Raw genomic sequence first — 25,683 nt, 5'->3', positions numbered from 1 at the left:
GGATACAGCATATTTAGAATTAACACATTTTTCTTCTGAAGTTATAGTTTCCATTGAAAAATTACATTTGCTTCTAACAATTACATTAGCTCTTGTGAGCACATTTAAATCTAGCAGCAGGTCAAGATGAACCCCAGCTGATTCTTCAGGCAGAAAACAACAATGCTTGAGTTGCACTGAAGTTCAAATTTTAGCCTCTTTCTTCTAAATATGAAATGATAGTAAGTCTGGAGATTTCAAGGGTAAATAAATAAATCCAGTCCTGCCAAACACAAGAGCTTCACACAGAAGCAGAAACTTGGGAAACAAGTTTGGGAAATCATTTGTAGCCCTAGAGAAATTAAGGCTGTTGCCCTGTAGGCCAATTGGCCTAGCAACACTTGAAGTGCAATATTTCAGTAAATGTTAGTTTCTGAGTACACAGCCATTCCTTTCCCTCTGGTTTCACCTTCCTTTCCTATTGTCAGTGCTGTGGGCTGCTGCATGGGCAGCTACTGCCTTCCTTTCTTATTGTCAGTGCTGTGGTCTGAGCCATGGGCTGCTGCAGTACCTCACTGCCTGTTTACTTTGCATTTCTTTTGGCGTGCTCCCATAAAGATCACTTCTTTCTCTAGCTGTGCTGCCCCAAAACACATCCTTTTATTACCTTTATCCAGCAATTTTCATCCCCTTCAAGACCTCATTTCAGCCTGTTCCTACCCAAGCTATTACTGTCAACAACTCAAAGATGAATATCCTTTGTCTTTGCTTGGATATTGTGCTCCTTCACCTCCTAACCAAACTCCAAATGGCATTGATGCTTTCTCCTGAAATTGCCTGCTACCAGCTAAGACTTTCTCTAAACACCTCTGAACATTCTCTTTCAGCCTATAAAACCTCCTCTTGCCACACAACAACACAGATGGGGGATGAACTGACTGTCCAGTGGCATGGTCACCAATATCCCTGTTCCTCTGCAGGTCAGCTCTAATTTGTATCCATCTCTGATTGTAAACTCCCTTGAAAAGAATTGAATCAGGTACAAGGAGATAACCACAATGATAGCAATATAAAAGAACACACACACTTATAAGATACACATCTATTTAGCTTCACTTTTCTCAGAACTCTTAAAGGCAAGGCTTGCCCTCTTCTACATCTTGGAAACCCTCACTCCCTGCTTAGACTGGACTGCTGAAGGATCAGAATGCGTCCCCTGACAGCAGGGAGAGTGATTTACCCTTCAATGAGTCGCAGGACACCTTCACTTACATAGGTGATAAATGTATGCTAGAGAGAATCAGCAGGTTAAAACTGGAGTTAAGGGATCCCTCTGTGCCTGGACCTGCCTTGGGCTACCACAGAAACCTAAGGACCTGTCAGCAGCTCTACATATCAAGGCACAAAAGCCAAGAACAATCTCTGAACAGATATTCTCTGAAAAAAACACAAATATCTATAGGTGTCTTTTAACTCAGCTGCACTATCATACCAGTTAGAAAGATTCTGGATCACAACCACATTATTATCCCAGCATTTGTGTCAGAATTAAAGCAGGATGGAACTGAAAGCTTCAATTATTCCATGTGCTGTGCTTTGCACTAGGAAAAAGAATGACATTGGACTGCAAGATGCCATGCAGAAAGGCCACAAAAGCTCCTAAAACTACAAAAAGTGGTGGAGCACACCTCCACAGGCCTGCACAACTCTGTTTGTGAAGGAAGCTTCTCTGTGTGCCTCCTGGATCGCTCAGAAAAGTTAGCTGCACAACTGCAGGAAAATACTGTTGCTTTAAGTACCGAGAGTTGATTTTGACACACAGACACCACAACTTATTCACAGCACTCAAGATGTGTTAGGAAGTCCTGCACTTGTTTCCTCTGCTTTATGAGCACTGCATTCTTTTCCTTCTCTTGCAGAGAGTTCCATGCTGGCTTTTGTTACATAACTCTTATCAGCTGGATAGCTGCACCAAATCACTTCAATTTTCCCTGTTGGCCCTTTTGAGAACACACTCTCTCCCATCTCCAGGCTAGTTCAGCTAGTCTGCTCTTGAGATTATCTGCATTTTCTAAACCAGCTGAGATTAGCCTCCAATCCATGAGGAGTTAAGCAGTTTAGAAAATTTTGTATGAAACTGTTGAAAGCGAAGGGAGAACGACCCATCTTGTTGTTCTTTGATCAGCATCGACTCCGATTTATTGACCAAATCAGCCACTTTATATAACAGTGTTAATTGACTTCATGCATATTGCAAAATCCAAGCTCACGATAGGTTAACAGAGAAAACTCTAACCCCTCCTTTTGTTTTACAATACCTATGACTTGTTTATTGAAAACAGGACAGCGTTCTCACTGTGATATGAAAAGTTCCCAAAACCTCCATATCTGTTCCCTGAGTAGCTATCTTTTCCCAGAGAGCCCAAGGACAGAGCGTTTTGCCTGTTATGGGAAGACTGTCTGAGAATCTTATTCTTTATAGAAAAGGTGTCTGAGAACCTAGTTATTTACAAAATCAAGCCTGGGAACTGAACCAGGCTCTCCACATGAAACATAGAACACTTTCAAGATCTCATGCTTGTTTGATTTCATGCAGTTACACAGACTAACTACTGAAAATTATGTACACCTTTCACAAATGATAAGTAGTATCACATCTTTAATAAAGTCTCAAGTTGCGTGCATGCCTATTTCACAAAATATGTAGTAGAATCATACCTGCATATATCTTCCTTAATATCTTTCATTTATTCTTCTCCTTTGTGTGCTGAATACAGGATGACCAAGAAATATGTATTTTTGCATGTATTTTGTCAGCAGGTAAGAACAGGCTGTAATCTTCCCTTAGGGTATATTCATTTGCAATTACAGCCCAGCAGCAACAAAAATATTTTTCCTTGCAAATCATGAACAGACTGACTCTAACCAATGCCCACTATTTATAAATCTTAGTGATATGCCCAAGCCATGCCATGAGAGCTCTTCATCCATTCCACAGAGGATTTTGGGCAATATCTGAGCACTAACCAGTCTCACTACCTGCTCATGGCCATATTCTCATGGGCACCAACCAACACCTCCAAGAGGATCTCAGGAACACACACAAGCTGTACAAGAGATAAACCTGTCTGTCACTGTCACATCCCAGGCTTTAGCTGTGTGCAGATGACAGACATGACTGACAGCCACATATTTTTATTGCCAAATCTGGTCAAACAGACTTTTCTTTATTGCTGTAGTCAGGCTACTCTAACTACTGTATCACAGGAAGCTATGACTTCTTCTTGACCCCAATTAGAACATTCATTATTCATCAAAGTACAGTTTTCATTTGCTTCCCTTGGGAACAGTAGAGTATCACTGTGAGGATCTTGCAGTACAACTTCACCCCCTTAATACACTCAGGATTTGCTGACAAGTAACAGCTACTTATTCCCCCGAGTCAAGCTCATATTAATAGGACTGTACAGTGAATCATGAGCTGGTATTAAACCCTGCCTCCTGCCTGTATAAATACATCACTCAAGCACCCTACCATGCCAAGTGCTGTGGTTTGATTGCAGAAACCAGCAGAGGGTAGATATCCTCAGTGAGCAGGGTGCCTTGGAGAAACAACCAATTCAACCCCCAAAATAATAAAGACCCTATATGTCTTGAAAGGGATCAGAGGGAATTTCTGTTCACTACTGACAAGTTTCATATTTTCAAGAGATAAAATACCAAGACTTGAAGGCATTAGATGTAATGTAAGTCATAGCTCTACTCAAGACACTGGCAGTAGTTTAAGTACTGAAGTTTAGCCAAGAGCTACAAGCAAGGAGCATCTAAGGCAGGCAGGATTCAGGATTTGGCTGAAAGCATTAGAAAGCTCAGCTGATAGGAAGTTTGCCTCCAAATCTGAATGGCAGAAAGTTAAGAAAGGTTTTTGAACTTCATTGCTACTGAATGTCTCAAATCAATTCAGTCTCATAGATATTTGCTAATGCACTTGTTTGGAGACACACCTATCCCACTCCTAAACTCAGTGTGGGATCTTGCACTTGGCCTATCCAGGCCAAGCTAAAGCCTGGCTTTCCCTGAGATGGGTCACATCTCTTCTGTCCCAGTTGGGGTCTGTGTCCGAAGCCAGATAATGTCAGTGGGGTGCTCTGGTACTCTGCAGGCGCCTCTTTGTAAAGAGCTGGTACACAGGAGAATTAATTTGGAAAAACAAAATTCCCAGGATTAAGCTTCAAGAAATCTTCCTGGTAACACAGTAAATAGCTCTCACCTGAAAGAATCACACCGTGTGTTTACTGTTCTCCCTTCCCCTAAGACCTGTTAAAATATTCTACTTATTCATTACACATTCCAGTCCTATGTATTCCTCAGCAATCTCAGTGGGCACTGAATTCATGGGAATAATTGATTTCTAATGATGGCTCTCACAAATTTCTCAGGAAAATGTAAAGCTGGGGGGATCATGCTACTGCTCAGAATAACAGAGGAGGAGAGAAAGCACCTAAGATCAGAAAACCAAAATACTGCTTTATCAGTGCCAGATGGTAAAAAGCCTTTCCTGCCACACACTTTTTTACTTTTTGTCAACTCCATTTGATATTAGGAGAAAATAGAGAAATAATGGCTTTTTAATCTCACCTTCATTTAGGTTTTAATCAACCTGTGCCAGCGCCCTTGAAAGGGACCAGCAAATGACTGGGATAAATTTGTGCAGAGAAGGACAACAGAAGAGGATTATTTCTATTTTTATTGAAATCAGTGCTTTAGTGAATACTCAAGTTATTAGGTGGACATTAGTAAGATTTTTACTGCTGCAAGAAATAGGACAAAGAATAAGTATTTTCCTTCTAAGACCTCAGAAGTTGTCAATTGTCCTGCAGTGCAAGATCAGGGGACCAGACAGCAAAAATCAAATCAAACTCTGACTGAGAAGATCTCACCTTCTCTCAAAAGTTTTTCAGTAGTGATTTGTTCCTAACCAGAAGAAATGAAACATCTGATACTATTTAGTAAAGAGCTAAACCAACAAAATACATGTGACTCAACACCAGGAACAAATATAAAGAAGAAATGTAATATTCCTTTGCAAGTTTGAATTTGAGGTGCTCAACAAACATCAGCTGTACAGGAGGTTCATAAGACAGACCTGACTTTTGCACATCTGGATTATAAATGCTATTATTGGAACATCTCTCCTGCACTGCACTGACAGAAAAGCACTGAATAGCTGCTTCTACAGAGCCGTCAGATTTCAGGATAATTAATGAGGCAACTTGGAGTAATGGATTCTTACAGAAATTATTTCCAAAGGTTTTTATAATTACCTCTTTTTTTTCTTATTGCTAAGTCTTGTTCACAGCCTCCCTTCTCAGATGCTTGTGTGACCTGGTACTGGTGCCTAACAATATTTGTGTTTTTGCGCTGATATATTTGCCCATTTGTGACCAAAGAGCTAGATTTCCCGATTTATCCTCAAACCTTCAGTCCTAATTAGCCCTTTAGGATCACTGAAGAAAACACTGAAATATTTTTGCTCCACAGCCCTAACTCCTTGTGAAGCTCTGAGAGTCACCAGTGTCCATCACTCTCACAGATCAGATGCTGCCTGCTCTAACTCAGCTGCCTTAATCAAGCTGAAAACAGCTTTCCCTTGGAGATTTTATAAAGCAGTGGCAAAGTTCATTTTCTTCTGGAAATTGGCACACATTACTTGTACAATTTTTATGTGAATAAACATTTAAAACTATTCTTGAGCAAAATGCAAGAACACGCTGACAGAAAATGCACATTCACTGTACAATGAATTAATTTTACAGCAAAGCCAAGGCTAACACATTCAGCAGAAGTCAATAAACTGATCTACTCCAGCAGAAATTCTGATCCTGCTTTTCTCACCCAGGAAAATTCATGTCTGCATTGCATGCCAGAAAAAGAGCCCAGGAATGCTCCATTTCTACACAGGCTTCTGGAGACACCTGCCTGGGTTGTTTGGCTGCACACAAACACAAATGTTTGTTTATAATGAGCACTTCCCAAGAGAGACACCCCACCAAACAGATATTAAAGAAAATTAAAATAAACCTTTGCCCCGTGCCCAGTTTCTGTTTTGAGGGGTTTCTGGAAACACCTTTAAAACAAAGTTCTCTGCAAAGAGCAGTACCCCAGCATTCCTTCACTTCTTACAAAACCGTAACCAGAAGTTCCTATTTGAGTTTCCATTTATCAAAACTGCCAGAGTAATTCTCCACATCCATTGAGGAGCATCTACTGACACTTGAAGGGACAGACCTGAAATGCCTGTTTAGATTCCAGGCAGGGGAGAGGGAGATTACAAAGTATTTCTAGCAAGCCCTTGCATTAAAAAAAAAAAAGAACACCAGAACAAACAGAGAAGAATCTTCATTCTATCCTGAAAATTATGGCTACTTTGCAAAATGACATTTCAACAAGCACCTGAAACACCACACCACATCCTTGGGATGTATAATTTCCAAATAACCATGCTTTTTATACATTTTTTCCTTGGAATTCAGTTCTTTATGTACATAAAAGGGATAGTTTAGTTCATAGAATCATAGAATGATTTGGCTTGGAGGAGATCTTAAAGATCATCCGGTTTCAATGCTCCTGCCCTGGATAAGGGACGCCTTCTATTAAAGGATATTTGCCAGAACTCCATCAGCCTGACCTTGAAATATTGCAGGGATGGGGCATCCACAGCATCTCACAATCCTCCCAGTATAACGTTTCTTCCTGTAAACCTATTCTCAGTTTAAAATCATCCCCCTTGTCCTGTTACTCCGTGTTTTCACAAAAAAATCTCTGTCCATCTTTCCTGTAGGTTCCCTTCCGGCACTGGAAGGCCACAATTAGGGCACCCCAAAGCCTCTTTTTCTCCTGGCTAAACAATGCCTGTTCTCTCAGCCTTTCCTCACAGGAGAGGTGCTTCATCATCATCTCAGTGGCACCCCTGGATTTGCTCCAGCAGCTCACAGGATGGGTCAGGATGGAAAGGACCACAGTGGGTCACCTGGTGCCACCTCCCTGTTGCACCAGGGCCACCCCAGGGCACAGGAGTCTGTCCAGATGGTTCTGGAACATCCCCAGTGAGGGAGACTCCACACCCCCTCAGGGCAATCTGATCCAGGGCTGGATGCAGAACCCCAGGTAGGGTCTCACCTCACAAAGGATTTTGAACCACCTTGCTCCAATGGAAACCTGCATTCCTGAGTCAGGCTCAGTGGATTAACAGCATTGCCAAAGCCTCACAAGTCCTGCTGTCAGGAGCAACCCCAGCAAGCTGCAGCTCTAGAACTGTGGGCAGCAGCAGCTCAGGAGCCGTGAAAATAGTACAGGCTCATGTTCTCAAACATTTTTAATAGGTGACTTTCTGCAATGATAAAAGCTACAGAAAGTCTAATTTTAGGATCTGTTCATCATTTGTGTCTGGAACATTTTCTTCTACATTTTATTTTGAGGCAAAAACAAATCACATGCTGGGTAGTTGCAATCTTTTCAGTGATTTGCCTTAATGCATCCAGATACAGTAGCGTGGATACCGGCGTTACATAAGGGAGCTTCAAACAGTTGACAGGTACATTAAACCAAAACAAAATCAAAAGCAGATTAGCACACAAGCACTTTTCCATCAGGGAATCCATCTGTACAAGAGTCAAGCTCTACAGAGACATCTCCCTGTCTGCACAGCACAACTTCCCTTGCCCAGGAGCACTGGGGATGCTCTGCCCTGAGTCAGATCTAAGAGAGGCAAAGCTGTTTGAACCTTGCCTTGTCCAGCTGATGCCTTGGTAACAGCACAAACCTTTACTCAGAAATAGTTCAAGACACCTTATGATGCCTCTCTGTGGTAATAGTTTGTCAGTAGCTGTTTCAGTAATAAATGAAAGTTAATGCACATTTCTAATTTCTGAATTAGCATTCACAACTCAGACATTATTTCAATATAAAACATATGGTGAAATCAAATTAGTAGTGAGAAAACCAACTCAAGCCATAGAGAAACTTGAAATTCACCATTAAATAAAAACTGCCGAGGATCATCACTTTTTTTAAAATGGAAAGGCATAAATTCAACCAAAATAAAAGATTAGTGTGCAAATACTAGACGAGTAATTACATAATGTACCTTTACAAAATTACATAATATGGGTGCAGCTTATTTCCCTGTTTGCTGTTTGAAAAATAGATTGTTTAATAACCCATCAAAGCTATCTGTAAACCACGGCAACAATAGAGCAGATGTTGACTGTTGTCTTGTGCCTCACAGACATAATTAAATACAATGAAACACTCACGCACCCAAATAATGGAGGACAAACAAATACAGCAATGCTGCTCTATAAACAAAATAAACCTCATTTACTGGGCACCTGCCTTGTATTAATCTGTGATATTTAAACCAGGGAGGAAAGCAGAGAAGAAGGTATTGATTTGCCTGCAGACCACAAAAACTACAAAGAATTCCTCACATTATAAGGGAGCTGTGACTTCTGCAACACTGATCCCCACACTGCTGGCTTCCACAGAGCTCAGAGGAATCACCTTTTCTACTGTGACCAAGCCAGGACAGGACAGCTGTGTTTTCTGTACAAAAAGGTACCTGAATTTATGACTCTGAACAATCCAAAAAGGCTAAAACACATTCATTGTGCCTGCTGTGTAATAAGAGTCTTAAGATGCCTGTGGAAAACCAGGTTCCCTTTGATGGCAAAACATTCCCTGAAATTATTTCCTGTCCCCTCTCCCAGCCTGCTTTTAAAGAGGCAATGAAAAGCAAGGATTAGGTTCCATAACTATCCAACCAAGTGGTTTTCTGCTAGGACAATGTCCCATAGCATTCTTCAATACTCTAGTTCACATTGAAATTTCAGAGATTTCAAAAAAACATCCTTATCTTCATTTCTATAATCCAATACAGATACATATTTTCTCTCATAATATCAATGTTGTTCCACTATTTGAAAAGGATAACTATGTAAATCAATACAAAATTAAATACCTCATCCTGCAGTTGCTATCAAGAAACAAAGTTTCCAGGCAAAAAGGCAACTTGAAAAATAATCACTCACGTGTATTGTAGAGGAACACTGAAGCTTATTTTTGTTAATAAAAACAAAAATTATTTTAAAATGATAATATTAAATAAGTGTTTTTATTTTAGGTAAAGAATATAAAACTGCTTTCCTTACTGCAAATGTATTTTGCCTTTATATTTCATTTAGTTATTTCTAAGAAACAAGACAGACTATAATGTGATCTGCATCTCTTTATGGTAATAAAACCATGCTAGTCTCCTTCCATAGACAACAGTATAAAGCATAAATCCAAATGGAAAACAAATGGAAGTATAATGCCACTGTGAAGCAAACCAATCAACCCTAAAACAGCTGAGATAGATCTCATCCAGCAGTTCATTCATTCTTTATAGAAAAGAAATGAAAATATTCCTAGGTGTATCAGATTAAAAAAAAAGGAAAAAAAAAACAAAACAACCAACCACCCTCAGCAGCTCTGAAAGGTTGTAAAGCACTAAATTCCTTTGATTTATGAGGCAGCGTCCACCGCACTGAGCAAAACAACTCAGCATGCCAGGACCCTTTTCCCTGAAATTCCTTTATTAACAGAGCCCGGCTCTGTGAGTGAACAAAAGCACTGGTGCAGGGTGTATAAATCATTAATACTCTGCCTTGCAATGGCTGAATTTCCTGGGTGAGCTGAGAAGGCTTCCTGCACAACAGGGATTTTGGGCTTGGAATTGGCTGCTATGAAACGTACTTCATCATCCGCCGTGTTTGACGCTTCCCAATAGCTTTGTACTTTTCCTCTCCTTTCTCTCCCCCAAGCCCAGCAACTGCAATAGAAATTTATTGGATTTTATGTCTGCAAATAAAAGGAAGAGAAAAGCAGGAAAGGAGCAAGCAAGCCTATTTAGAAGCAGAATCCTCTCCCTTTAATTTAAAGGCAGGTTGTGTGCAAGTAAAATGCAGTACTGAGAAATTAATTTGGAATTTTAGTAATTTTTAATTTGCCACTCTAAACTGAAAAAAAAAATAATCCAATCAAAGAAGGTTTACCCCTAAAAAGGAAAAAAGAATAACTATCACAAAAAATGTGACTCCTCTCCAAATGAAGTAATCTTCTATTGAAGCATTTATTTTAATAGCAGGCAGGAAGAAGGGCACAGGAACTCCTGAACTCTGCTGTCTCAGTGTTTTTACTTTTGGTATGTCAAAAAGCTTTGCAAAGAGCAACAGGCAGTTTCATGTGTACATGCCAAGCCTGGTATTCCAAGTGAAGCTGGCAGAGATGGTATCAAAGGAAAAGGAAAAAAATAAACCAAGCCCCTTGGAATTGCAGTTTCTGAATGTTCCTGTATTTTTGCAGCACGACTTGCTGAAGTTGGGTAGGGAATATCAAAACTACTTATCCTGCCCCTGAAGTATGTGCAATACAGCAACAGCAAAGTGGAATGTTTTCCCAAACTTTGAGATGAAATAGCAAGTAATCTTGATGAAACGTTCTGTGCTGAAACATTCCTGTTGGGGCTAGACTTGGGAAAACCAAAGAGCACGACAGGCAGAGGAATGCTAAAAAGCACTCTCAAACCATATGCTACCCATCAGGGAAAATGACACACATTGCAAAGGTAACTGAGGATCCAGTCAGTGTTCCAGTCAGACCAGAGCAAAATCCCAAAGGTAACCCAGCATGAATCCCAAAGGTAACCCAGCATGAATCCCAAAGGTAACCCAGCATGAATCCCAAAGGTAACCCAGCATCCATCCCAAAGGTGCCCAGCATCCGTCCCAAAGGTAACCCAGCATCCATCCCAAAGGTTGCCCAGCATCAGCACCCCCGACAAACACATTCATCCCATCTAAGCCATAAATATTTAAGGCACTTGGAATGCTGCTTTGCAAAAGTGAGCAAGCTGAAGTCAGAAGAGGGAAACATTCCAGTGGGCCATTTTACACTTCTGCAGCCATCCAGCAGAGCTGAGATTACAGGAATAAGCCTGCAATGCATGCAGGAGTCCCTCTGCATTACACAATAATGACATCCTGAACGGAAATAAATGAAGCCCCTGCAGTGCTATTCTGTCAGCTTTTGAAAGTAAATAACTTCACTTCTGACAAGACAGAGACATTTTTTTCCTCCTCCTGCCACAGAGCATTAATTGAGCCATGCAGCCATGTAACATCCCAGAGACAGGACTAATACATGACAAGGAAGAAAGCTTACAGAGGGGACACTCATGGAATACACAGGCTGCCTAAATTCTTTTCACCCCCAAATTTTCACACTAGCTCTGTTTTGGCAAAATCTTCTTCTCAGGGTCAACTTTTAACCTTGTTTTTGCCTCCTTGTTTACCACATTTACTTTAACTTATTTCAAAGAAATGCTTACATTTCACACTGCTTCATGAAAGATTGTGCTTATCATAAGCGTGTATTTTAAAACTTCTTATCTTTCCTTGTTGGTAAATAAAGCTTCATGCCTATAATCAATATCTGTAATTAACTATTTCAAGTATACAAGACTTACTGTCCACAACAGAGATAATGATGATTGCTATAAAACAAATGCTATGAGAGGCAAAACCAAAGAAGTCAACTTCAAAATTACATCACAATTATAATAAACATGACTGCAAGTCAGTAGGAATTGAAGGAAGGCATATTAGAACTATAAGTATATACACAAACAACAAATATGAGATGACAGTATAAAATTGATGCACAGTGACAAAAAAAAAAATCAAGATATTATAGTTAGGAAGAGCAACAATTTCTGGTGCATTTTGAAATAAAGGGTTAAAAGGTAAATTTAAAGATGGTCCAAGATGAAAGCACTTGCATTCTTATTCACAAGTACCTGAACATCTTAAGTATTTCAATTTTGAAGTACCACAGAATTTCTTTCCATATCTGGAGGAAAAAGTAAAAAATCAGTGACTCACTGTGAACAAAAAATAATTCACTGAACACTTCAGTTCTTACTACAGTATCTAATTTTGATTCTGCCTGTGTTCAACACAACGAGAGAGAGCAGGATCAAAACACTGCGAGATCTCCCCACAGCTGGAGCCCGCTCTAGTGCAAAAGACCAAAGGCCCAACTACAACCAGCCAGGATAGCACAGACATTAGATATGCTATTTTCTCTAATTAAATTCACTGGGCTGCTGCACTGACAGAGTGGGAGGGGAAGCAAAATGTAAAAGAAGTCAATGGTGCTCGCACTAGGCGACTCGGAGGGGAATGAGCAATGCCAGCAAGGAAACGACAGCAGGTTCTCAGGAGGGCTCTTGCACTACACATCACACTTTAAAACTGATAAATCAATCGCACATGCACCTTTAAAAGGCAGGAAAGCTTGAAGGATTCTTAGAGGGTGTTGACTTCTCCTTTCCACCAACATTATTCTAACTCTATAAAACAAGGTGATAAATTCCAGTGTCACAATTATTATCACTTTCATTTATGCTACCTATTAAAAACTTCAAGAATATTTTTAGCAGGACTAATATTAACATGAGCATAGTACTTATTCACCAATGCAGAAATACACACATTAAAAACCAAAAAAAGGTCAGACTAGTTTTGAATGGCTATGGTAAAAAAAAAAAATCTAAAACTGAAATATCTATTGGCTGCCCTGAGAAAAACCCCTGCTTACATAACCACCAAACACTTTCCTTGGCATAAAACACTTTTTTTTCTTTCCTTTTTTTGTTCTTTTTTCCCCCCAGAAAATATCCATCCATACACATATTCAGCAAATACAACGAATGGGGATAACTTACAAATAGCCCAACACACAATATCCAGGCACCCCTTTTCAGAAAAAGCCTTTTAAAATGTTCAAAGAGGTCACTTAGTAAAAAACAATGATTCTAAGCCAAAAATATTCACCTGCTCCTGTCACACTGAAGCTCCTTTGCAACTGCCCTTGTTCTTATAGTCCAAAGCAGCAGGTCACCTTCTCAACAGATTCTTCTGGCTTGTTGAGGAGGTTTTGTGTTAGGAGTTGGTTTTCTTTTTTTGGCTGGGGCTTTTTTTTCCCCCCTTCTTCTAGTATTTAAAGAGAAGAGTACTTCACTAAAGCACCTCCTCTCCTTTTGTGAGAGACTGACCTTGTTTGACAAGGCTGGAGCTAAATGCCCCAAACCAGCTCTTACTCAGAATGAGAGCTGCTCCAGCACTTGATCTCTGAGCCACTTCTCATTAGCCTCTGGAAAACAACGGAGACAAAAGCTATGCAAACGTGGAAATTGGGCTTCAATCACAGGTGGAGTCAGCTCTCGGGTTTGTTGGTGAATACCAAACGATCTTATTTACCCCGAGCAGGATAAACAGCAAGGCATCACTCCTGAAATCCGCATTAGCAGCACTCCTGGATGCAACAGCTGCACTCCCACCTTTTGAGGTCTGCTTCATTCATGCACTAAAATTCCCTCGGAGTGCCACAGTGCCCCCTTAGGTACAAATGCATCCACAGGATAAGGTCTGGAGCATGGCAGCTCCTTTTTTTGTTGTAACAGAGCGCTATAATTTGTCTGACATAGTACAGCCTTTTACCCTACACATTTGAATAAACAAGCACTGTGTTTCTCTAGGGGCAGCAAGGCTGGTTAAATGAATCAGAAAACCCTGAAAATATTGCCTATCCTCAGTCCATCAGCTACTGGACAATTATTCAAGGCCCAGCTGTAAGAAAAACAGATGGTGAGTGAGCATTAGTATCGTGGACTTCTTTGCACTCATGCAGTCATAAGCAGAGGTTGTAGGTTCTCACATGAAAATTGCCATGAAATAGCAGAGACAGGAACAAAATCGTGCAAAGACTCCAATTTATAAGATAACAGATGCTTAAAATTTTCAAAAACTCAAGTCAGATTAACTGATTTTACAGGATAGCCACAGAGTGAGTACTGTAAAAGAACCAGGCAAAGAAAGGCAGTGTTCTCATGATTGGTTTAAGAAGGGTCACCATAAAACATCAGTTATTGAATTCTACTGACATACCTGAACCTTTGAAGAGTCACTGAAGTATAAAATGCAAAAACTAGATACTCAGAACTGTAACTGCAATGGTGGCATTCAGCAATTGATGTGATTTTGCTCTATTAAAAAAGTTAAACTGTATCCAGGAACTGTTTGAATTGCTCATCCATTCAATTTTTTACACAATTTTAGCACAAAGATAATCTGTTCTAATCCTTATTCCATTATTGACACTATTGACTACATCAATTGAAATTGCTACCAAATAAATCAACGTTGCATTAAGCCATGAAGAAACAATGTGATAAAAAGTCTTTCAGGCTCCTATAAATCATCAGATCCAGAAGCATGACATAAGTAACTGAGAGGGGAATTCAGCTTTTCTCCATAGCCATAATGCTTAAGGCCCAAATAAAATTACACTAATTTACCATGTAAGCAGTAATGGAATAGCTGAGGTAGAGATGGAGGTTTTGTTGGTTTCTGCTTTGTTTTCATGGTGGATTCTTTTCATCATTGATATGAGAGCTGTACCATGAACTACTTTGTTAAAGACAGAAAAGGTTGATATTGAAGTTTCAGTTCAATTGTTTTCGATCTGTGAATGTCCACTATGAGCAATTGCTCCATTTAAGAGGAATTACCCTTTGTACAAACCACTTCACTATTTAAAACAAAGCACATCTATCATCATTAAACAGAAAAAAAAAATACCAATTTTAAAATAATGACAGCAGCATTGTACACCGTGACATGGAATATTCCGTGATGTTTCAAAACAAGTTTGTTTTGTCACTTTACTCAGAAAACCCCAACAGAATAACCAGCAAAACAGACCACAGGAAAACATCAGTTAACAGAGCTAAGCCTCCTTTAATATATCCCAAATCCCAATTTACCAGCGGTCGACATTTTGTTGCAAAAATTACTTCAGTTTACCATTTGATGTAAACTTGTAGGCAGAAATTTGGTTTTGCATTGATGTGCCATATTAAGGAGAAGAAGAGAAAACACAGGCATGCAGCTGTTTCTAACCCCATGAAACGTTACCAAAAGATAGGGTGCACTACAAATGCATCTTCCCTTCTCCTGTATCTTTAAATATTGATACCAGGGAAAATTCTCATCCAAAAGCATCCACACTTTCCCAGCTGGCCCTGTCCTTACAGTGACACAGTGAAAACTTGCAAGGCAAAGCCCTCAAATTTCTCCCTCTGTTCAGTGCTGCCACTTTGGGGTGATGTTCTTTGAAAAGTCACTCTGGATTCCCATGGTTAGAACCCTATAATCAGAACCATCTTATTAAGAAAATGTCCACATAATTTCAGATCTTTTCAAACAACTAAATCAGAAGCATTCTTGAGTTGCTGTTGGTTTTTTGAAGTCAATGTCTTATTGAGAGTTAATCTATAACATGACCTAGGCCTCTGTCCTTTATTCATTTTCAACTTTATTTTCAAGAGTTAAAATATTGTTAGGTAAAGCATCCTCCATGCATAAATTGTTTAAAGAAAAAATCAGTTCCTCACTTGGCTCTTAAAACATTACACACATGTGTAAAGTGAAAGATATCAGAGCAAATACTCAAGTTTCTAACCTTGGAAAAAGTAGTACAGTGCTTCTGTAGCACACTGTGGTAAACAGTTTATCCTTAACTAACTGGCCAAGTGATGTCACTTGCACAAAGAAATTATGGCCAATTTTAAATGACTACCAAAGCACAGATTTTCCAAATTATTCATTCAGCTCCACAGAAAACCAGCATCCTTGTGGCTATGAGGATAAATAAATAGTTAGTGACAAAGAGTGGCTTCCCCATCTTGAAAAGAATGCAATGCCTTTCACAGTCTTCCAAGAAAGACACATCTCCAATTGTAAAATTTGCACCTACAGAATACCAATGTAAATACACAAAAAAAGGAATAATTATCTTCATAAGTTCTAAATAGGCAGCAAAGTTTAACAACTGACTTATAATTCAGTTATAATACAGATGTCTGAGTTCATTTTAATTGAGGTGCAAGTGAGCAGACATATCTCAAGTGCAATTTTTAGAGAGAAAAAAAATACTTGATAGCTTCACAATATCTATTTACTGCTGGTCACAGGTTGCACAGGCAGGGGGGATTCACTAGTTATTAAGTTGCCACATAAGGCTTTTAGGTTGCCTGTATTTAAGATCGATAGACAACTTGATAGAGAAAAACATTTACAGTTTCACTAAAATACTGATATTTGCAGTAAATGTACAAACCAAGTATTTTTGTCTGCTTGCTCTAAGCTATCTGATAGGAGAAAAGTAGCAAAAAATCCAAGTAGATTGTCATGGTAAAAGTTTATTAATGCTTTTCAAAAAAAACCCCAACTTCTTATTCCTTTGCTGTTTAAAACCAGCACCATGTTATATTGGCTTTGCAGGTGATGTCAACTCACTCCTCTCTGCCTGGATAATTTTGAGATAAAGTAGCATTGTTCCTAAAGAAATAATTAACCAAATGCATAAAATAAGAGACCCTATGTGAATTAAGAACATGATTATCTGACTCTCTAGGAATTCAGAATAACTAAAATGCCAACCAGCGATCAAAAGAAGCAACAAGCAGAGAATTTTTGAACCTGCCACAGTTTTCATCACAAATTTAGCAGACTTTTCAACCTCTTATATAATTGTGATTAGCACACACTGGATGATTCTAAACTGACAATAGGATTAAGGAGATGAGAAAGCAAACACTTTAAAAAAATTCTTTCAGTGTAGCAGTTAATCCACTTAAAGAGTTAAAAATTATCCGCTAGATATAGCGCTTTGTAAAGTGCATTAGCAATCACTTCTCATCTTCCTCTCAGATGGAACAGAGGCAGCTGAATTCCCTGTTTTAAAGTATTCATTAGAGTTGCACATTTTCTTAAACCTTAAAGCAGTGCCATGCCATAGATGTGTTTGCATAATGATACTGCAATATCTCACTGAGGAAGGTTATTGGAGCACCCAGCCTCATCTTTGTGTTATCCTTTATCAGCTCCCTGTGTGGTCGTGTTGACCTCTCACCTGAATTCCCATTTTTCCTTTCAAAAGCCCTATCTTTAACACACAACTTGCTCTTTGACAAACTCAAAACAACAAACCCAGAACAAAACACAGGAGTACATTTTGTATGTAACCACCAAGTGCACAAGTCACACTGGATCATTAAAGCTGATCTAAAAATGCCATTCCCAAAACAGACCCAGAATACAGAACTACTGAGAATGTACATTTTAGTTATGGCATGCAAATTACTGAAATTTAAACACATCATATTTATCTGATGCAAATTTTAATTGCAGACATATGAATCCCTCCCACATGCATGGATAATCTAGGGCGCATGCAAGAATCTGTTATTATGCACTCCTAAGCTGGAAGTCAGAAATGGTTTATACTACACTACAGCAGAAAAAAAAAAGAAACCTACAGGAAGGTTTTATTCTGAAAATACTGGAGCTCTCTCCTTTCAGCAGCAACAGAAAAAGAAATATCCTCAAATAAAAATAAGCTTTAAATCAATTTGATCTATTTCTTAGGAACAAAATAATTATCGTACAACATATTTCAGGCTTTTGTGAATGCAGAAATAAAGTTAGACTTTCAGGGAAGTCAATATGCACAGAAACTGTTGTAGTGGAAGTTGGAAGAAATGCCCCTATTTGTTACAGTAGGCACAAGAATATTTTTTCTTCCTGAAGTTACAAGAGAACTGATAGGATAGACAGGATTAATCATTTTTGCATGATAACATATTTCTGTCTTGGCTCTACACACTTACTAGATGACTCTGTAATGGTGGATTCAGTTATAAAACAGAGTAGGATACAAACATGATTCCAAATTACTAGTTTAAAAAAAAGTGCTATTATAGTTATTTCACACTATAGCAGAGAGGGGTATCAATTATTAAATAATTTAGGAAGAGAGAGTGGGAGGAAATACTTTAAAAAAATCCTCTAAGCAAAAATGAATTTTTTTTTTTTTTTAATAATTGAAAATTGACTAGAAATTGGTATTGTTTTGCTGATACCCAAACATTTTTTTTAAGTCCTGTCCAATATACTTCAGCGATAGAAGTGTTCTGCACAGATATATCTTTATAAATCATCCTTTTCCCTGTGAACTAAAAATCAGCTTGGCTTTAATCAGCAGCATGCTTTAACACAGACTTAAAATTCCTGTCTTCAAAGAAGGCTTAAACAAAATTGCCATTGGGCACATTTACATTAGAAGTATAATTTATGTCTGCAAGTGAATAAAGAGCAGTCCTTTATGGCTGAAACTCTGCTAGAGCATCCACGAGAAACGCAGGCACAGTACTGTGTTAAATATCTACAAACATCACCAACAGAGACACTGCAAAAAAAAAAAATAAAATAAACCCACAGCAAAATACCAAAAGATATGCGAAGGCTCGATGCTCTGTTAAAACATATTTTCTACTCACTCTCACATTCTTTAAGTGCAGGCACAACACTCGCTGCACACGGTGGGAGACATTTATACAGTCTATTCACACAAAAAATACCTCCCCGCCTGCAAATCCCCCGAACGGCGCTGACAAAGCAAGCACTGCGAGGAAAAGGAAAAGTTAAGCAAACTTACCTGCTGTAAGTACATAAAAGTCAAGGCACAGGAGAGCTGGGGACACATGCCCACATTCGGCAGTGCCACGCAGGTTGCACCCGTAAGGGGATGCTGCATGGTGTTGCTCTGAAGTCTACGTAGAACAAGTGAGGGGGCTTGCATGCAAGCACGTTTGCCCTATCTTGTCACTATGGGCTGGTTGTTATTTTTTTTTTCTCCTCTCCCTTTTGATTATTTAAATAAGAGACGGGGTTTCTCGGCTGCCTTTCCTCTCCCCAGCGCTAAGCCCCTACATTCGTTTGTCAGCTAAGGCAACTTGGTAGGTTTAAACTACGAATTTTTAACTGAGAGGAAAAAAAGAAGACACAGCCTGCAGCCTATTGATGAGCAAATGGAACTTCCTCAATGACAGAGAGCTGAAGCTTGTCTCACAACAGTAGCTGCTGACTAGCAGAGAGAGAGAGACTCAGTGAGGCTCAGTCGGCTGGTGCTGATGCTGCACAGCTTCTCATTTGTCAAATGGGTCCTAGGGCAGGGTCTTTACCACTCACCAAAATTCAAATACTGCATTTTAAAAATCCCTGGAGAGGATAGGAAAGGAGAGAAAGTGAGCGCGCTGCATCGCAGGCATCCATGAGATCTGGGCAATTAGTGTCATTGCCCAGCTGGGACTGAATGCCTGTTATGATTCTGCACGCACACAGACACACTCACACCCTTCCCCCCTCCCAGGACTCACACCTGACTGGAGAAGGGCTTTCCCCTTCTAAGAACACAAGTGTGAAGCACAAAAGTGGGAAAGGGAAAGAATCTTGGCTAGTCAAGAGGATTCCGACAAATACACAGCCCTATCAGCAAATGAGCTTTTTTTAAAGCACAAATTAATTTTATATCTACATTTCATTCGCTATCCAGCTTCCCAAAGAAGCCTATGAAAGCATTACAGTGAAACTGTGCAGGAGCTGTGTAACCACTGCAGCAGAAACACTGGGAATGAAACAGGATTCTATGGCATACTGTGTCTACCTTACAGGGGGAGGGGAGCACACTTGGAGAAAGACTGTATCTTAAAACTGGTATAAAGCCCATCTCATCTAAAATTACAAATTTATTTGACAGCTAGTCAATCTATTATCAAGGAGTGCCCTATCAGGTTACATGGAAAAATTACATTTGCAATTTTCAGAATTTAATGTTTACTTTCTACTTTGAGAACAATACCTCAAAATTAGTATTCCACTCTTGCCAGCTTTTTATTCACCCCCCCCCCCTTTATTTTATGGAGTAATAATTATTCATTAGTAGATCTAGTTAGTCTTTATGTAATAAAGTAGGATGTGACCTGCAAATCAAATAATTTATACTACAGCTTGTCCTTGAGGTCCTATATTACAGATCTTTTTTTCCAAAGATACAACTCAAGTATAACAGAAGATATTACTATTTTTAATTAGAATTTGACAAATGAATTAAATATTAATTCTTCAGGAAAGAAGGTCAAACCTCAAAGAACCACCTAAGGTTTTGAAGGGGTTCCTTCTTTTAAAAGGACTCTGAAGAAGATTTGAAAATCACCTCTTTTATAGGATACATAATTCCCACAAAAACACATCTGAGACCAAGAGTTTAATGCTAACAACAATAAGCAAATAACCCACATACAAGAAAAGTCTATTTCATCAACAGCATAACTGGTTTGATATAACATCTACCCTTAAAAACAAATAATAGTCCCCGCTTAACTGGAAACAGAATCAGAACACGTCACTGCAACTCAGGTGCTACATTAAAAAAAAATCATTTCTTTTTCATTCTACATGTGCACACATACCTGCACCCACACAAGCCTCAGAGACTGATTTAGATCCACTAAGTCTTCTTCATGCAAAACTGAGTATTTTCCAGCAGGATCAGTTATTATGTCATTTTCTTTCTCAAAAGCAGTCAATGCAACAAAACCAAGGTACTCATAACTCGGTAATCAACACCAAAACAGTCATGCACAAACTTACAATAAAGGAATTGGATTTGGCTTAGGAAACATCCATGCTTTTTGCAGTTTATCATGGACTCATCTATTAAAACAGCCCAGATTATTTCCTCACAAAAAAAAAAAAAAAAAAAAAATCACCCAAAAAACCAAACAGAAACCCCAAACCACCAACCAAAACACCTCTCATGCCACAGAGCAAGAGCGAGTGAGGAGGAGCAGAAATGAACCCTCTCTGTGCCCTTTCTCCTTTTTTCATTCTTTCTCTGTGCCTTAAGCAGTTTCCTGTTCTGACAGGAGTATGTCATGCTTTTCTTCATTCCTTTTTATTTTTTTCTAGCCCAGAAAGGCTGTTATTCTGCAAATGCCCTAAGCTGAGAGAAGTTTTTCCTCAGTTCAGTTTCATATGAAATACCATAAATAATACATGGCGCTTTAATGAGACCTTATCAGCATGTTAAATGAAAAACAAATACGTTATGTAAGGTAACCAACTCCTTCTACATTATGTCAGAATCAAAGGCAGCATGCTTCCTAGCCAAACAGTTTGGAACTATAAAAGCCTATCCAATTTCCCAAAGTGAGGTTCTGGAACATGGTGATGGTCAAGCAAAGCTTCTTCTGTCTACTGCACTATTTTACAGCTAAAAGGACATCCATAAAACAGATTAAATTCTTAAAAGCAGTGTGTTGAACAATTACTTCAAGAGAATTTAGCACTGTCAATGTAGCTAACAGTCATTGTAGAAGTGAATTTCTCATTGGCCTTTTATCCTTAATTTTCACCCAATTCAAAGTCAGAAAAACATGACTCACAAATACCATGAATTCCTGACATTTACATAATTATGTTGTTAAAACAAGAACAGCAATATCTTAACTATCCAAATCATCTGTACACAGAGAAACAATAAACATACATAATTCAGTAGTGTAAGAGACCTAAAAAAGAAACACAATTCTTTAGCCTGATATATGCTCCTTCAAGAAATGCAGGGGAAAGTCATTACCAATTTTCATCCCTTCCAAGGATAACTTGTCATTATGTCTAAAGAGGAAAAAAGGTAACAAAGTGTGTTTTATTTTTATAAGTATAAAATCAATGTCTCTTCTTTAAAGCCATTTCCTTGTTTACACACACTTTTGTCCCTAACCCAGCCCATTAATCACCCCACAGTCCCAGTTATGGCTATATATACCCTAAGTGCCACCACAGCTGTGCCAGGGGACAGCAATGCCTGTGCACAGCCTGACCTTCCCTGGCCCTGCACAGGGACAGGGTCCCTGCAGCACCACCATGCATTCCACAGAGCAGCACAGACCCCAGAGACATCTCATCTGCAAATGGTCAACAGCTCCATTTTGCCTTCACTCTGCCACAACCAGAGTGGGCAATTGCCAAGGCCACCTCTCCTCCCGCACGTGACATTTCCCACCTTCACTCAGCCCTCTTGGGGCAGGAACTGAACTCACCCCACACTCAGCTGCTGATATTATCAAGTACCTATCGATTAACAACAAATATCAACATTTTACAATTAAAACAAACAAACAAAAAAAAAAAGAGGCCAACCATCTACACTGCCCACATCAGCCTTTGTGGGAGTTCCTAGAAACATTCTAGGAGATAAAACCTTCTTCCACACTAATATTGGACATAAATGCAACAACTACTGCACCACCAGGAGAGGCAACACTCCCTCCTGCAGCCTCTCTGGGAGTTCCTAGAAATACTCTATGAGATAAAACCTTCTTCCACGCTAATAATGGATGCATCTGAAATGCAACGACTACTGCACCACCAGGAGAGGCAACACTCCCTCCTCCAGCCTCTTTGGGCTGCCCATGCCATGGTTTATGGCACAGGCAGAGAACTTGCAGGCAGACACCTTCTCCCCACAGTCTCTGAGAACACCATTTGAAAAATGCCACCAGCAAAGCCTGGACCAAACTTGAACATGCAAATAAAAACATGAAACAGAGAAATTCTGCAAAAAGGACCAACAACACTTCTCAACACAGCTGACTTACAAATCCAAACCCACTGGTATTTGCAATGCATCTGTTTGTTTAATGTAACACTTTCTATTTAAAATCAACCACTCCGTTGTTGTGACCTGGTAGTCAACCTCAAACTTAAGTTCAAATTTTGCATTTCCAAACTTTTGACCTAGAAGTCAACCTTTGGAATTACCACAGCAGAGTGTCTGACATTCAAGGCATTTCCAACAAGTAAAGGACGGCTCTGAAAGACATCACCTGCACCACCACACATCATCTCACACCTCAAACTCATCTCAGTAGTAGCCTACATTAGGAAGTTCACACATAGAGGATCAAGCATCAGAAAAAATAAATCACTACTGCATATTAAATGCTCCATGTGAAGAAGGTAGTTTCTTCTCAACTTTATAAAGTGGTTGGTATGGTACAAAAATAATTCAGACATGTGGCATAGAAACTAATAGTAGAGCAGTCCTTTCTCTAAATTCTCTTTATCTAACACCACATGAAAAAATAGCTCCCTGGACTTGAAACCAGGAAAAGCAGCATATTATAAAATTGAATAGATCAGGAAAATATTTTGATGAATTACTATCAATTATCACTATTTCTGCCTGTATTTCACATAGTATTCGATTTTGCAGTAGATATAATGTATTTTTTTTAAAGTGAGGAAACAACAGAATTTTTTAATATTCTGTACTGTAAAAAATATTAAATAGGGCTTTCCTCTGTTCTTGTAAACTAAAAGGCAACATCTCATCCTTCCAGTGGTATTTTCCTATTATGACTGTCCCTATTTCTAATATCAGGTTTATCTCTCCTTCAGTAAGTAGTTTTTTTGCACAAAGATCAGGACATTACAGAGGCTCATGCTTACCTCAGGCAAGCAAGAATCACTAATTTTCTGTTTCTATTAAGCACCGTGTTACATCCATTGACTTCTCCAGTACTTCACACGCAGTATCTCCAAACCCTGTCGCACAGAGTTAACCTTTTCACCACCACTCAACACACAAACACTCAGCATTAACTCAGAATTTTTCACAACAGAAGCAGCCAGGAGCCCTTATTTCCACCAAGAGGGAAAGGCAAGAAAATAAAATATTCAGCATTTAGAGAGTTAGGGGCGTGCGTTCCTTGGCAGGAGTGATCTCACTGCTTTGGAGGTGATATCCTTGTTTTGGGGTATCCTGTAGGGAACCTGGGGGATGCAAACAAGGCCGGTGTGGGTATCCCATAGGGAACCTGGGGGATGCAAACCAGGCCGGTGTGGGTATTCTGGGGGATACAAACAAGGCCGGTGTGGGCATCCCTAGGGAACCTGGGGGATGGAAACAAGGCTGGTGTGGGTATCCTGTGGGGAACCTGGGGGATGCACACCAGGCCGGTGTGGGTATCCTGTGGGGAACCTGGGGGATGCACACCAGGCCGGTGTGGGTATCCTGTGGGGAACCTGGGGGATGCACACCAGGCCGGTTTAAGCCCCGCGGGCGGTTCGGGTGCGTGCGGAGCGGGGCCGGGAGCGCTCCCGCTGCGCTCCCGCTCCGCCGTTCCGGGCGCTCCATCTAGCGGAGACACGGCTCATTCCTTCCAGGGGACACGGAACATTCCAGGGGACACGGAGCGGGCCCGGACACAGCCGGCATTCCCTGCGGACAGCGCTGCCCCGGCCCCAGCAGCGCCATCCCGAGCTCTCCCATCCCGAGCGCCCCGAGCTCTCCCGCATCCATCCCCACGGTCCCTGCTCCCTTCTCCGCCTTCCCGGCCGCTTTTTGTGCTCCATCGGCACCGAGACTCGGTGGGCAGACAGAGCAAAGCCAGCGTGGCTGGTGCCTCAAGAGAAAAGGGGCTGGGGATGCGCTGGTGGCACAGGAACCACGGGCAGGATGAGGAAGGGCTGCGCTGGGCAGAACAAGAACAATGAGTGCAGCAGCTCTGTTCTAGCAAAGTTTAAGATGATGTGCCATTCCATAGTCAGGAAAATAAACAAAAAAATACCCAAATAGCTTTATCTCAAGTGTTAACTCCAAACTCGGGAATCAGTGACATAGGCAGACCCAAGAAGAAACAGAAATTGGTGCAGCAAAAATCCTCTGTCAGTCCCACTGTCACCTCCCTCAGCACAAAGGTAGTGCAGACACCACGACATTTCATTTAGGAAGCTCAGGGTGCTCACACCAGCCATGCATTACGGTCACAACACCAAACCCATTTCTACAAACAGCTACTTAAAGCAATTCTTTAGGTCTGACGCATTGGAACAAGCCTGCATCACAAAAGGACCCCCTGAACACAGGTGTGCAGCTCAATAATTAGCATTTAGGTTATTCTTTATATCACAATCTTAGAAAGACAACTAGTGTGCCTCGCCCTATAATGGTTTTTCCATTAGGAAAATGTGTAGTCTTGCCCTATAAGGTTTTTCCACAATTCCAGATAAGAAGACATGACAAAATTATCTTTAGAAAATTAGCTTGATGAAACAAAAATTCACAATTTTTTAAAAATTAATCTAAAAATTAAGGAATATTAACCACAGAAAATTGTGTACACTTTATGTTCAGTCCATAGAATGGGAGGGCTACAAACTACTCAGAAGTGTACAGCTGGACCTGAAGTGACAAAGCCTACTTTTCCCTGCTGCCACTTGTGGCAGTTTGTCAAGTATCAGACAGGAGAAAGAGAGAGTATTTGATAGTAAAGGCATACTGTGCATGTTTCACTTAAATTTGCTTTTATACAATTTTTTTTATTTTATATAGACACAAGTTACTCACAGTACTACATATATAACACTTATTTTCAACTGAAATTTTTACACAAATTCATTAATCCACAGAAGTTTGCCCTATTTGTTTTGGGTTTGTTTTTTTTTCCCTCCTTAATTTGTACCACCACATCTCACACTTTGCTGCTGTTATAAACTCAAAAGGAAAGAATATAACTTTGAAGACAAAATAAGCTGCAGGAAAACATAACTTTAGAGCTTGTTTCCATGTAATTGTAATAAAAAGTAAAATAACCAAAGTAGCATCAAATTTAATTGTAAGAATACACAGTAGGGC

General features: G+C 39.8%; 1 protein-coding gene across 38 annotated transcripts in view; it reads right to left on the bottom strand.

Moving 5' to 3' along the window:
* RBFOX1 (RNA binding fox-1 homolog 1) overlaps positions 1-25,683 on the bottom strand; it is a 1,176,073-nt gene that overhangs the window by 244,093 nt on the left and 906,297 nt on the right. The window contains exon 1 of one of the 38 annotated variants that reach the window (XM_054271103.1): positions 18,640-19,068. The exons of 32 other annotated variants lie outside the window; for them this stretch is intronic. In XM_054271103.1, the coding sequence (XP_054127078.1) occupies positions 18,640-18,783 (144 nt within the window). In that variant the 5' untranslated portion in view covers positions 18,784-19,068. Of the gene's footprint in view, positions 1-18,639; positions 19,069-25,683 lie in introns of those variants that run through there. 5 more of the 38 variants (XM_054271114.1, XM_054271106.1, XM_054271113.1 and 2 more) reach the window with 5 other exon arrangements.

This window comes from Melozone crissalis, unplaced genomic scaffold (genome assembly GCF_028551555.1).
Source record: "Melozone crissalis strain CALT ecotype California unplaced genomic scaffold, PUWL_Pcris_2 ptg000012l_1, whole genome shotgun sequence".
NCBI classification, from domain to species: Eukaryota; Metazoa; Chordata; class Aves; order Passeriformes; family Passerellidae; genus Melozone; species Melozone crissalis.
The sequence above is the reverse complement of the archived record's forward strand: the minus strand, read 5'-3'. Positions and strand labels throughout refer to the sequence as shown.